The sequence below is a fragment of the Sphaeramia orbicularis genome, unplaced genomic scaffold, assembly GCF_902148855.1.
Source record: "Sphaeramia orbicularis unplaced genomic scaffold, fSphaOr1.1, whole genome shotgun sequence".
Classification (NCBI taxonomy): Eukaryota; Metazoa; Chordata; class Actinopteri; order Kurtiformes; family Apogonidae; genus Sphaeramia; species Sphaeramia orbicularis.
Window position 1 is genome coordinate 70,683 of NW_021941676.1, and position 13,834 is coordinate 84,516.

Consider the following 13,834-nt stretch of genomic DNA (forward strand, 5'->3'; position numbering starts at 1 on the left):
TATGAAAATACATTGCGGTAATTGAAGATTTTCATAGTCAGGTCGAAGGTTTTTGATATGAATCAGTTGTTTCAGTCAGTGTATACTTCTGTTCTCATACGTATTCTAATGTTTATAATGGTTTACATGAAGGCACGATTGTGAATCACTTCAATTTTATTTTATTACTAATTTGTGCACATAGGTACTTTGCTTTTTTTGTAAGAATTCAGTTCAAAGGCATGAACTTTTGAGATTGACATACCAGACAAATAAGAGTTTGATCATGTATGGCTAGTGTTGATCAGGTAGTGGGTCAGAAAAGTTCAGATTGTGATGATCTGTCTCTCGATAGATAGATAGATAGATAGATAGATAGATAGATAGATAGATAGATATCTCTTGACATCTCACATGTTATTTTTAGTCTAATTTCAGTCTAATATATAAGTAGAATGTATTTATTAGCTGTGTCAGTGTCACTCAGTTGAATGTTATTCAAGGTCTCCTCACCTTTATGCTTCTGGTTTTAGTTTCAGATCTCAGTGTGTTTTTGACTTTTATTTGATGGATGAAACCAAACCAAGGTCAGTCAGCTTCTACTCACTTGGTACTCGATTGATGGCTCTCAGAGGTCTGAGCACACGGACTGTTCTGACGGCTGAAAGGCTGACGTTCTGCAGGTTCAGGGAGTACTCCAACATGCTGCAATGAATGGAAACACACAGACATGAGTGTGTGTTACACAACCACTTCAATAATATGTTCATTAGTAGAAGGGCTTATACTGCACAATCATGTCGTCTGGGGATAAAAACACAGAAACTACACAGGCCATATTAAGCAGCTAATTACAAACTGCATGTATGACAGGATTCAGCCGTTCACAGGGCAAGTGGTAACCAGTCCTCCAGAGTCCCTGTAGATGCTCATTCCTGTAGACATGTGTTCTGCTAAACACAATGTTTTCATTCCACAGCTCTGTCAACTACAACTAAAAGACCAGGATGTCCAGAGTCTGTGTTTGTCTACAGACAAAAACACACACATGCACCCTCGCAATCAACCTTCAAAGGAGCACAAGGCATAAGAGCGTCCCATCTGAGGTCTGACACAGCAGCACAGGGGAGTGTGTCGTCACTGAGAGGAGGATGTGGCAGCCACGGCCCGTAAAAGAGCAGCGGCGGCGGCATCAGTCTGGACTGTAACCTTGAGACGACACACACACACACACACACATATGCACACACATGCACACACACACACTCGCACACACGCACACATATGCACACACACACATGCACACATATGCACACACACACATGCACACATATGCACACACACACCCGCACACACACACATATGCACACACACACACACACACACGCACACATTACGCACACACACACACACACACACACACACACACATAGGCTGTTAACAGCCTTTAGAGGAGGGATGGGAGGTTAGAAGGACGGACAGGGCCACGCTTGGAATGTTTGAAAAAGCCTTTTTGTAGTTTCTGGATGGTCTTTATGGTCGTCTCTCCTTACAGACTCCCTCCCTGTGTGTGTGTGTGTGTGTGTGTGTGTGTGTGTGTGTGTGTGTGTGTGTGTGTGTGTGTGTGTGTGTGAAGCAGATGCTGAGCACATGTGCAGTTTGAAGGAGGCATGTGGATGAAGGAATTCCCTTCTGCACTGACTCCAAGTCTGTCTGTAGGACAAATTCACAACACATGTCTGATGTAGTTTGTGTGTATTGGTGTGTAAGTGTGTGTGTGTGTGTGTGTGTGTGTGTGTACGCAGCATTTTGATTGCCTTAATTGTTAGAAACTCCCTTAATCAGTGCAGAAGGTGTGTGTCCTCTTTAAAATGTTGGCGGTGTCAAACACACATACACACACTCTCTCACACACTGACATGTAATCAGACACACATGAACACATAGATGGAGCTGACTGATGACCTGCAGGACAGACAGACAAAACCAACAGAAAGACACAAGGACACAAGGGCGCAGAGACACACACTGTAAAAAAAAAAAAACGTAAGCAAACTGTATTATTCTGGCAGCAGGGGCGCCGAAAAAATACTGTAAAATAACGGAAAATAACCATCTCATAAAAATACAGTCATTTTCCATAGTTAAAATTGTTTTTTGTCCTAACTTTACATGAGATTTTGCTTTTTTTTTTTTTTTTACTTTTTAATGTTTAATAAAGAATATTTACATGTATTAAAACAATCCAATTTCCTATAAATATATATATAAATATATTTCAGTGAGACTCAGTTGTCCAATCCACTGATAAAAACTGTATTTGGACAGTTTATCAGTGCTTATACATGTTATACATTCACAAAAATACATTTATTCAACAGTTTTGTTGTGAAACCTCCTGTAATTACACAAGATATTTGTCAATGAACAAACAAGTCTGGTTCAACTGACAGAACTAATACTTCTGTTACCGTTAAGTGTCAGTAATTTCATCTCATTTTATTTTTTTTTTTCCAGTATTAAACTTTAAATTAACAGTTTAATCTCATGAATAGAAAAGAAATATTTGTGAAATTAGGATACATTTGCAAATGTATTTTAACTGTATTTTTCTGTGAAAAAAGAAAAAAAATCTTTTAAAAATGGAAATTTTCTGGTTCTTCACAGTTACAGTTTTTTCCTGTTCTTTTCCATTTGACATGGAAAATCACAGTCTGTTTATGTCATTTCATTGCTATTTTCCTGTATCTGAAAAATACAGGAAAAATCTGTCTCTGCAATAACCAGGTAATAATAACAATGTTGATTCAATATTTATTGAAACACAAATGCAGTATTTTTATACAGACTTTAGTTCATATATATATACATACTGTCAATATTACTAAGATCGTTCATAGATATACATACTGATGATATTGTGTCTATTTAGGTTTTATGTCCATTTTTAATTTTTATTCTACTTTAGCTCTACAGGGTGGGGAAGCAAAATGTACACTATTTTGAGGCAGGGATTGAAAGACAGTGGATGACCAATTAGTTTATTGAAAGTCATGAGAATTTATTTGCCACAAGAAAATGTCCATAATAGAAAATGTTTTTATTCTATGTGTCCTCCTTCTTTCTCAATAACTGCCTTCACACGCTTCCTGAAACTTGTGCAAGTGTTCCTCAAATATTGGGGTGACAACTTCTCCCATTCTTCTTTAATAGTATCTTCCAGACAACTAAATGTTCAGTGTACATTTGGCTTCACCACCCTGTATTCTTACTTTAGTTTTGTAAAATATATATTCTATTTTTCTTTTCTTTCTTTTTTTGTAATTTTACATTTGCTCTATTCTTATTTTCTGATGTATTTGTGATTTATTAATATTGTTGCACTGACTTAAGTTGTAAAATGACAATAAAGGCTATTCTATTCTATTCTATTCTATTCTATTCTATTCTATTCTATTCTGTTCTGTTCTATCAGGACCAGATCTTTTAGTGATAGGAGACAGTATCCACAGATTCACATGGTTAATAAAGGTCAAAGGGCATTCTGGCCTGATGAATTCTTTGACCACACACTAAAACCATGGCACACAGTCAATTATTTGTGCTTTTATTGAAATTTTTGTCCCATTGATTAAAAAAATCATGTTGTATACATCTGCAGTTTCCTAAATCCACTGTACAAATCCAGAATGTAAAGCTGAAAACACCAGGGGTGAATAAGGGAGGTGCCACCACTTATTTCCACCCCACTCCTTCTATACAGTCTAATCAGTGATTAATTAGTGGGATCCCCATGGGAAACTTCTGCTAACGTTATCAGGATACCAAAAGGAACGTTCATGTTAGAGCGCCACAGACATGCGATTAGTCCCCAGAGCAATATCCTATAAATATTAGGGCATTTTTTGTCAGACACAGTTACACAAACAAACTTAAAAGCAGATGATGAATGATGTCTGTTGAAAAATAGTCCATGCAAAAACACTTGCTGCCTCTGATGAGAGCCAGATGAAAACGGTGGAAGTGGACCCATCTCCCTTCATCTGGAATGAAGAAACGGCCCAGGACAAATGGAGCGAATCAAACAAATGGTGGAAAATGACAGGAAGGCGTGCGTTGTGTTTGTCAGAGTCTGTGCCAGCATCCATGATGCTGATGGGGGGAGGGGGGGTGACGACCGAAGGGAGGACCGTTTGGATGACTGGGAGGACCAGGAGGAGGACCAGGAGGAGGGGGGAGGGGAGAGGGGGAGGACCAGGAGGAGGACCAGGGGAGGGGAGATGGAGAGGACCAGGAGGAGGGGCGAGGGGCGAGGGGGGAGGGGAGAGGGAGAGGGGAGAGGGGGAGGACCAGGAGGAGGGGCAAGGGAGGAGGAGAGATGCGGAGGACCGGCAGGAGTGGGGGGGGGGCACTAAATGAAAAGCAGCAGAGGACGGGGGAGGCCCGACCTTGGAGGGAGGTTGCGTGAGGAGGGTTCCCAAACGAAAGCACATGAAGCTGATGAACACACCAGGACGGAACGGAGGACCGAGCTGTTCCACATCCACTGTTCAGACTGACACAGCTGAGCCTTCAAGGACACACAGACAGAAACTACGGCCTACAGGCGGCAAAACACCACACGAGAAAAACACCACACGAGAAAAACACCACACTACAAGGCACACATACTAGGAAAGATACACACACACACACACACACACACATTCTAGAATCCAAACCTCTCGACCCTGATCACAGAGTGTGTGTTTGTGCACAAGTATCCAGACACTTGAAGGATGGGACACAGCTACACCTAAATACAATAATTAATAAGAATTAAAAACGTAAAACAAAGGCGTTTGGAACAGGGTGAACAGACAGGCCCCCTCAGACGACCAAACCCCACCCACAAAGTTCTAATAGATGAAGACAGCCCAGGAACGTGGACCAGAATGCACCAGCTGGGCCCTGCTGTCCTCACCTCACCTCTGTCTGTGTCCTTTTGGGTCTTTATCTGTCCGTCTGTCTGTGTCCTTTTGGGTCTTTATCTGTCCGTCTGTCCTTCTGTCTGTGTCCTTTTGGGTCTTTATCTGTCCGTCTGTCCTTCTGTCTGTGTCCTTTTGGGTCTTTATCTGTCCGTCTGTCCTTCTGTCTGTGTCCTTTTGGGTCTTTATCTGTCCGTCTGTCTGTGTCCTTTTGGGTCTTTATCTGTCCTTCTGTCTGTGTCCTTTTGGGTCTTTATCTGTCCGTCTGTCCTTCTGTCTGTGTCCTTTTGGGTCTTTATCTGTCCGTCTGTCCTTCTGTCTGTGTCCTTTTGGGTCTTTATCTGTCCGTCTGTCCGTCTGTCTGTGTCCTTTTGGGTCTTTATCTGTCCTTCTGTCTGTGTCCTTTTGGGTCTTTATCTGTCCGTCTGTCCTTCTGTCTGTGTCCTTTTGGGTCTTTATCTGTCCGTCTGTCCGTCTGTCTGTGTCCTTTTGGGTCTTTATCTGTCCGTCTGTCTGTGTCCTTTTGGGTCTTTATCTGTCCTTCTGTCTGTGTCCTTTTGGGTCTTTATCTGTCCGTCTGTCTGTGTCCTTTTGGGTCTTTATCTGTCCGTCTGTCCGTCTGTCTGTGTCCTTTTGGGTCTTTATCTGTCCGTCTGTCTGTGTCCTTTTGGGTCTTTATCTGTCCGTCTGTCCGTCTGTCTGTGTCCTTTTGGGTCTTTATCTGTCCGTCTGTCCGTCTGTCTGTGTCCTTTTGGGTCTTTATCTGTCCGTCTGTCCGTCTGTCTGTGTCCTTTTGGGTCTTTATCTGTCCGTCTGTCCATCTGTCTGTGTCCTTTTGGGTCTTTATCTGTCCGTCTGTCCTTCTGTCTGTGTCCTTTTGGGTCTTTATCTGTCCGTCTGTCCGTCTGTCTGTATCCTTTTGGGTCTTTATCTGTCCGTCTGTCCTTCTGTCTGTGTCCTTTTGGGTCTTTATCTGTCCGTCTGTCCTTCTGTCTGTGTCCTTTTGGGTCTTTATCTGTCCGTCTGTCCTTCTGTCTGTGTCCTTTTGGGTCTTTATCTGTCCGTCTGTCCTTCTGTCTGTGTCCTTTTGGGTCTTTATCTGTCCGTCTGTCCTTCTGTCTGTGTCCTTTTGGGTCTTTATCTGTCCGTCTGTCCTTCTGTCTGTATCCTTTTGGGTCTTTATCTGTCCGTCTGTCCTTCTGTCTGTGTCCTTTTGGGTCTTTATCTGTCCATCTGTCCTTCTGTCTGTGTCCTTTTGGGTCTTTATCTGTCCGTCTGTCCGTCTGTCTGTGTCCTTTTGGGTCTTTATCTGTCCGTCTGTCTGTGTCCTTTTGGGTCTTTATCTGTCCTTCTGTCCTTCTGTCTGTGTCCTTTTGGGTCTTTATCTGTCCGTCTGTCTGTGTCCTTTTGGGTCTTTATCTGTCCTTCTGTCCTTCTGTCTGTGTCCTTTTGGGTCTTTATCTGTCCGTCTGTCCTTCTGTCTGTGTCCTTTTGGGTCTTTATCTGTCCATCTGTCCGTCTGTCTGTGTCCTTTTGGGTCTTTATCTGTCCGTCTGTCCTTCTGTCTGTGTCCTTTTGGGTCTTTATCTGTCCGTCTGTCCTTCTGTCTGTGTCCTTTTGGGTCTTTATCTGTCCGTCTGTCCTTCTGTCTGTATCCTTTTGGGTCTTTATCTGTCCGTCTGTCCTTCTGTCTGTGTCCTTTTGGGTCTTTATCTGTCCATCTGTCCGTCTGTCTGTGTCCTTTTGGGTCTTTATCTGTCCGTCTGTCCTTCTGTCTGTGTCCTTTTGGGTCTTATCTGTCCATCTGTCCGTCTGTCTGTGTCCTTTTGGGTCTTTATCTGTCCATCTGTCCGTCTGTCTGTGTCCTTTTGGGTCTTTATCTGTCCGTCTGTCTGTGTCCTTTTGGGTCTTTATCTGTCCTTCTGTCTGTGTCCTTTTGGGTCTTTATCTGTCCATCTGTCCGTCTGTCTGTGTCCTTTTGGGTCTTTATCTGTCCGTCTGTCCGTCTGTCTGTGTCCTTTGGGTCTTATCTGTCCGTCTGTCCTTCTGTCTGTGTCCTTTTGGGTCTTTATCTGTCCGTCTGTCCTTCTGTCTGTGTCCTTTTGGGTCTTTATCTGTCCGTCTGTCTGTGTCCTTTTGGGTCTTTATCTGTCCGTCTGTCCTTCTGTCTGTGTCCTTTTGGGTCTTTATCTGTCCTTCTGTCCGTCTGTCCTTCTGTCTGTCTCTGGTTCTCTTTGTGGCTTATTTTGTTCATGTTACTTTTTATTTGTTGGTTTATTGTTCATTTGTGTTCCTTTTATTGGTCACTTTGCCTGTTTTTGATCATTTGCTGCTTAGTTTATTCTTTTTTTTAACAGTGTAACTGCTTCATGGAGTTCAACCAGGTGTCAAAAAGCAGATGGAAAAAAAGAGCCCCCCCAAAAAAAAGACTGGGCCAAGATTCAAATCCTTGTTGTTGTTCCGTGTGTTCCAGTTCACAGTTGATGTTAAACATCTTAAATCTCTTACTGCTGTCCATTCTAGTGCCTTATTTAGTCCAAACCTGTCAAACTGCAGTTCCTCTCTTTGTCTTTTTCTGTTCTTCCACCTGTTTTGACCCTCGAACACACAGTAAAACTAAACCACTGAAGAAAAGGAAGACAAACACAAACTCCCAGCAGCTTTAATGAACCTGAAACAGACGCAGATTCACAGCTTTACCTGGAATCAGAGCTCAGGAGGTAAAGGGTTAAGTCGACACTAGTCCGGTATCTGACCAACAGGACAGACAGACCAAATAAAACCGACTGCACTTAGACTGAGAGGAAAATGAGCCTCACGAGTGAATATTGTTTCATCATTTCCTGCTGGGCTTCCATCTCAATATTTTTATGCAAATATGATGGATAGACTGAGAAGAGCTGAATGGAAGTGGCTCATGTTGGTGGACTGTCTTCAGCTTCATGGTCCAGGCGAGGCTGGGGAGTTTGTTTTATCAGCAAACAAATGATGTGATAAGGTGGCCGACTTTTATTAGAGTGGGTCTAATTCTGTCTGTACAGGCTGATGTGAACCTGCCCACATGACCCCGAACAGCACCATGGTGGATCTGAAAACACAACACATACCGTAATATCCATCTGTGTGCTTCATGCACTGGATGAACGCTGCAGGTGCAGCCGTACAAATGATTATGTACACACAAGCTCAGACAGGCCATGCATCTAACACTGTGTGTGAGTTCATGTAGATAGTGTAGGATTCCACTTGCCATCGCAGACTGTTTTGTTGTGTTAATTACAATTTTATTTTGGGGACATTGAACACCACACCCCTGCAAACCAGGGTGGTGCACCCCAGGGAGATAGCGGCAGCTTTGCTGCCGCTGTCTTCCTGGTGAGTACATGCCTGTTGGTCCCATCATTATTTTACATTTTTGATGTTTTTTTTGTCATATTTGAATGATTGTTATGTAATATGTATCTTGTATTATATTGTACAGGTATTGTGTGTTTTGTGCTCCCTTAACAGTCTGTTATGTATATGTTATTTGTTACATTCGTGCCCTATCAAGTGTCTAACCATGTCTTTCTCCTGTAAATGTTTTTTTTTACTGCCTTTTTAAAACTTGGCCAGGGGACTACAGATGAAAACTAGCCTTCTGGCTAATTCTGGCTTTTTTAACCATGTGTAACCATGTGTTTTATGACATTGCATTGTCCCCTTTCAAATAAACTGAACTATAAACTACTGTTGTGTTAGTGTAATGATTGGCTCTCTGTTGGTTGAGTTTTTTTTTTTTTTTTTTTTTTTTTTGAATGGCAATGTTGTTTATGTATGTTCGTGGTCTGATTGTGGTGTTAGCTAACTGTGATTTTTTTATTTTTTTTTTTAAGCCTGATAGAACGGATTGCATGGTTTTTCATGAGACATCTAATTTTTTTTGTGCCAGAATAAACGGCAATGAAAGGAAAAAAAAGATTGTGTTGGAAAATCATTCACAACGTACATGAACAGCCGCTACAAGTGTATGGATGTATTATATCTTTATCCTCATATTATAATGACCGAACTCATCCACAAATGGACAACAGTATGTGGACATGTTGAATTCAAGTGTTTTTTTTTTTGTTTTTTTTTTTCCAAACAGGGGTCTGGGATACAAAACAATAATGACAAATATCATAATATAGTTTTACTCTGGATACATATCATTGCATTGGTTAGTTTGGTTTAAATTGTTATCTTTGCTTCCTAAATGCCTCAGAGATGGGTTTGACTTCATCCTTCTCAACACTGATTTATTTATTTATTTTTACCCATGACTATGATTTTAAATGTTCTTCCTCTAAATTAATAAAATATTTTTCATGCTCTGACTGTTAATAATAATTTTCTACCACAACTAACCATCTACTTTCTTCACATCTGACTGAGGAAGAAAAATCTCCCATTAAACTTTAAGGAAAAAATTATGTTTATAAACTACATGGACATAAATATCGGGACACATCTTGTCTACAGCTGTAACATGTCCTGTTCATGATGAGTTGACATAGAAACTTCCATATTAATAATCAATCAATTTATCCCAATATAAAACTGTATTCTGACGTGTGTCATTATTGTTTTGTATCCCAGACCCCTGTTAGAAAAGAAACAGCTGAATTCAACGTGTCCACATACTTTTGTCCATAAAGTGCATGGCTTAGGTAATTATGCTATGAGGATAATGATCTTAGAGCCAGTGAATGCATCTGTTTCTGTCCAGGTGTGCATCAGTTTGTGTCCAGGCTCTTGTATCGTTGACAGGAGAATGGGACAGCTGCACCTGATCCTAACTGTGGTCGACAGGGCTGAAGTCTGGACTCAGCCAGGGCTCATCCATGTGTCCAGAGGATGGCTCATGTTCCCTCAACTGCTCTTTAAAAGTTTGGACCTGATGAATCCTGGTATCACCCAGTCTTTCTGATTTCACTGAAACTGATGGTTGATGAAGAAATGAGAACGTACTCCCTGTGTCAGTTAGAGTCAGGCTGTCTTCACACCAGGACAGTCCCACAGTCCACCTGCTTTGAGCCGCACCAAATGGGATTTTCTTTTTTTTTTTTTTTTTTTTTTGTGGTGCGGTTTACTTTGACACTGTACATTTTGTAAGTGGACCAAAATCTGTAAACAGAACCAGGTGTGCTGAGGTGGTTCATCCACTGGACAGAAATGAGCAGAGTCCATTAAAGCGCTCAGTCCAAAGTCAAAGGCCAGACTCATGGACATTCAGCTGTTTTTGTTATCGTCATAGCGATATGGTTTTTACAGATGCAGACGTTTGCACAAATGTTTGAGCGTTTGATGAAACAAATCAGGTTTATAATATTGTAGAATTCATTTGTTAATGACGCAGACACAGACAGACGTCTATGGAGGACAGCGCTCATGTGGACATCATGTGACTGTCGCTCTTATTGACGCAGACGTAACAGGTCTGTAGTGTATGCGCAGACTGTTCTCCTGCAGCAGTAGTGCTGCGTACTGCTGACCTGTGTGGATCTATCCTAGATCACCGTTCAGTTTTCCAGGGACAGAATTCCTTAACGCAGGTAAAGTTTGCTGGAGCTGATGAAGTCGTTTAGTATTTTTCTTTTCAAGCACAACAGACAAATCTAACCGCAGTTCTGAAAATGAAATGTCCACATGTGACTGTTCTGCAGAAGCACTGAATCCCGACCCAAACCCACCCTGAAGCTCAATGACCGGGAACACAAACTAAAATAAGAAAAGCACTCAGAGAGCACAGACCTCCACCAAGACAGATCTGCCCCCTCCACTCACCACCAAAATGTAATCATTTCTTCCTTGTGCCAGTATCAACATTTCCTGAAAATTTCAGGAAAATCCATCCATAACTTTTTTGAATTATCTTGCACACAGACAGACAGACAGACAAACAAACACACACACAAAACAAAGTGATCACAATATCTCCTGGCAGAGGAAATGATACTGGCTTTGACCTTTGACCTCTGCCTTTCTACAGTGGGAATATGAACCTATAATACACCATTTACACAAGAGTAAAAAAAAAAAACCAACTGTGTCGAATCAGGTCCAGTCTGCTTTCACACCTCAAATGAACCGCACCAGGGTTTGTATGGACCTGCGTCCGGACCACCTTCAGCTGGGTCTGGGTTCACTAGTCCGGACCACCTTCAGCTGGGTCTGGGTTCACTGGTCCGGACCACCTTCAGCTGGGTCTGGGTTCACTTGTTTGGTCCAGAACAGAGTTGGGTGGTTTTTGTTCACACCAGGCCAAAGGTCTGAACCAAGGGAGCAAACGAACTGTGGTCCATTTGAAACGGACCAAACAAGGTGTGAATACAGCCTGAAACACTTGTTGGAGTTGAAACATATAAATTACTGCAGTAAATTTTCACTGAATAGATGTGAAGTATTTTCTGAGTTATGACCTTCTAGTTGTTCTGCACAACTTTAATCACCTAAACTAAAACCCAAACAGTGGGTGCCATGTTGGGGAAACTGCCTAAAATGGCAAAGATCAGACAGGGAATAAAAACGTTTCACCCCTTTAGTTATCCCCTGTTACCGTCATATAGTTTACCATAGTTACCGTGGTTTTTCAGGGCCAGGGCCATTGGTTCATGTCTCCACTGCAGGAACCGCCCCCACAGGTCAAATTAAAGGGACCTTTATGGGGTCTAACCAAGGTCCTGCTTTGGGGTAGGTACTCCAGATGGCCCTGAAAACTAAGCTATTATAAACTACAGACCAGGGCTCTCCAACTCATGTCAGTTCAGTTCCACATTCAGCTGAATCTGATCTGCAGTGGGCCCAACCAGGAAAATAAGAACAGAATTATATAGAAATAATGTCAACTCCAAACTTTTCTCTGTTTTAGAGCGAAAAAAGCTCATTTATATTATGAAAAAGGTTTACATCTACAAACTATCCTTTCAAAAGATGTGAATAACATGAACAAACTGAAAAAGTCAGTGTAATTTAACACTATTCTGCCTCAGTTTATCATTTACACATGTTCATTATAACGTACAGATCACAGTGGATCTACAAACACATAAAACATTTAATAACAGACAGAATATTGTTAAAATTGTACTGACTTCTCTGAAGACATTTCAGGTTGTTCATTTTTGTTCAGATTATTCACATTTTTTGTGAAATTATTCTTTGTTTTAGTGTAAATACATGAAAATATTTACATTTACAAATAGAAAAATCTGGAGTTGTGAGTATTTCTATGTTATTCTGACAGTATTTGACTGGTCTGAGCCATTTGAGATTGAATTGTTCTGAATGTGGAACCTGAACTAAAAGGACTGTTAACTTCTTCAGTGTAATTTTTGCATTTCATAAATTCATCCCAGGGTTGGACTGGACCCTTTGGAGGGCCAGATTTGGGCCCTGGGCCACATGTTTGACACCTGTGCTATAGACGATTGAAAACATTATGATGTGTTCAGTTTCATTTGTGTGATCCGGTCCTCCTAAACTCCCTTAAATGTCCCCTTATAAAACTCTTACTCTACTAATCTTTAAAAGTCTGTGATTCCCACATGTGATAGTGATGTGGTTCTTCCATCATGGACCGTCCCATCCATCCATCCTCTTCTCTCTTGTCATTTGTCACATGATGAACTAACCAGTGGTGCGTCCCCTCCTCTGAGTTTCCTTTAGTCACATATTGTTTTCATCCTATTCGCCTCCACATCGGTGACAGGCGAGCTGTCACATTGGATGTTCTTTAGCCAATGAAATATGAGTGTGTGGTGGTGTCCTGTGTGTGTGCTGGGCTGTTTGTTGTTGTGTACATATGATTGTTTTAGACACTTACAGTATGGTAACGCTTACTTCCAGCAACGCCTCCCTGTCTTAATGTCTCCTGTAGATCCTGCACGCCACAGCGCATTCAAACAATATTCACAGCAGTGCATGGAAAACAGGCTAATGATGAGAGCCACGCAGTAGAGGAAGAGCACAAAGGATCATTAGGTGGAAGTGAAAAGAGGAAAAACCACTGAGAACAGACAGATGGAAGGTTTTTCTGCTGAATCACATTCAAATCCTCTCATCAGCAACACTTTGTGCCATCAGCCAACGCTGCCGCTTATCAAAACCCAAATGTTAACCAACTTATTCTTCACAGTCATGGCTTATTAGAGAATATATTCCTTTGTGCTGCCAGAAGCTGGGAGTGTGAGGGGGTTCGATACTTTTTCAGGCACTAGAGTACAGAAAAGTCAGAGGTAAACCTCAGCGTTGGATGTTCTGTAAACGTCCTACGTTTAACACTGTTTCTACTGTTAAAATGAACAGAAAGCAATGCAATGAAAAAGATCGCACAGTATTTATGATGCAAAACACACTCACAACCATATGTTCATGGAATACAATATACATTTCAGAGTGCAGGGCACAGGTGTCAAACATGCTGCAAGTTTTCTTTGTGAAAAATTATGTGGAAAAAAAAATAAGATTACACTGTGAAAATATTTACATTTACAAAACTATTCTTTCACAATAAAATGCAAATAAATACATAAATAAAAACACAGATGAACAACCTGAAATGTGCAGTTTGAACAATATTCTGCCTGTTCCTAAATGTTTGGTGCATTTATGGATCCACTGGGATCTGCAGTTGTGTTCAGAATAACAGATGGAATATTGGAGAAACTGTTCACATTTTAGTTCAAACTCCAAAATTTGAACAATATTCTGTCTGTTCCCAAATGTTTATGGAACACTGTGTGGAAATGCACATGTAGAAATAAGAAGTCCAGGCAGAATATTGCTAAAATTGCAGTAATTTTTCAAATGAAATTTCAGTTTTTTCAGGTTATTCACATCTTTTTTGTAAAATGTAAATATTTTCC

The 13,834-nt window shown here is 41.2% G+C and overlaps 1 protein-coding gene across 1 annotated transcript in view; it reads right to left on the reverse strand.

Moving 5' to 3' along the window:
- Positions 1 to 683, reverse strand: part of LOC115416782 (voltage-dependent T-type calcium channel subunit alpha-1G-like) — a gene marked incomplete at its 3' end in the record, with an annotated part of 49,693 nt that extends 49,010 nt beyond the window's left edge. The window contains exon 1 of the mRNA XM_030130648.1: positions 587 to 683. Within this exon, the coding sequence (XP_029986508.1) occupies positions 587 to 683 (97 nt within the window). The remainder of the gene's footprint in view (positions 1 to 586) is intronic.
- Between the last annotated feature and the right edge of the window lie 13,151 nt (positions 684 to 13,834).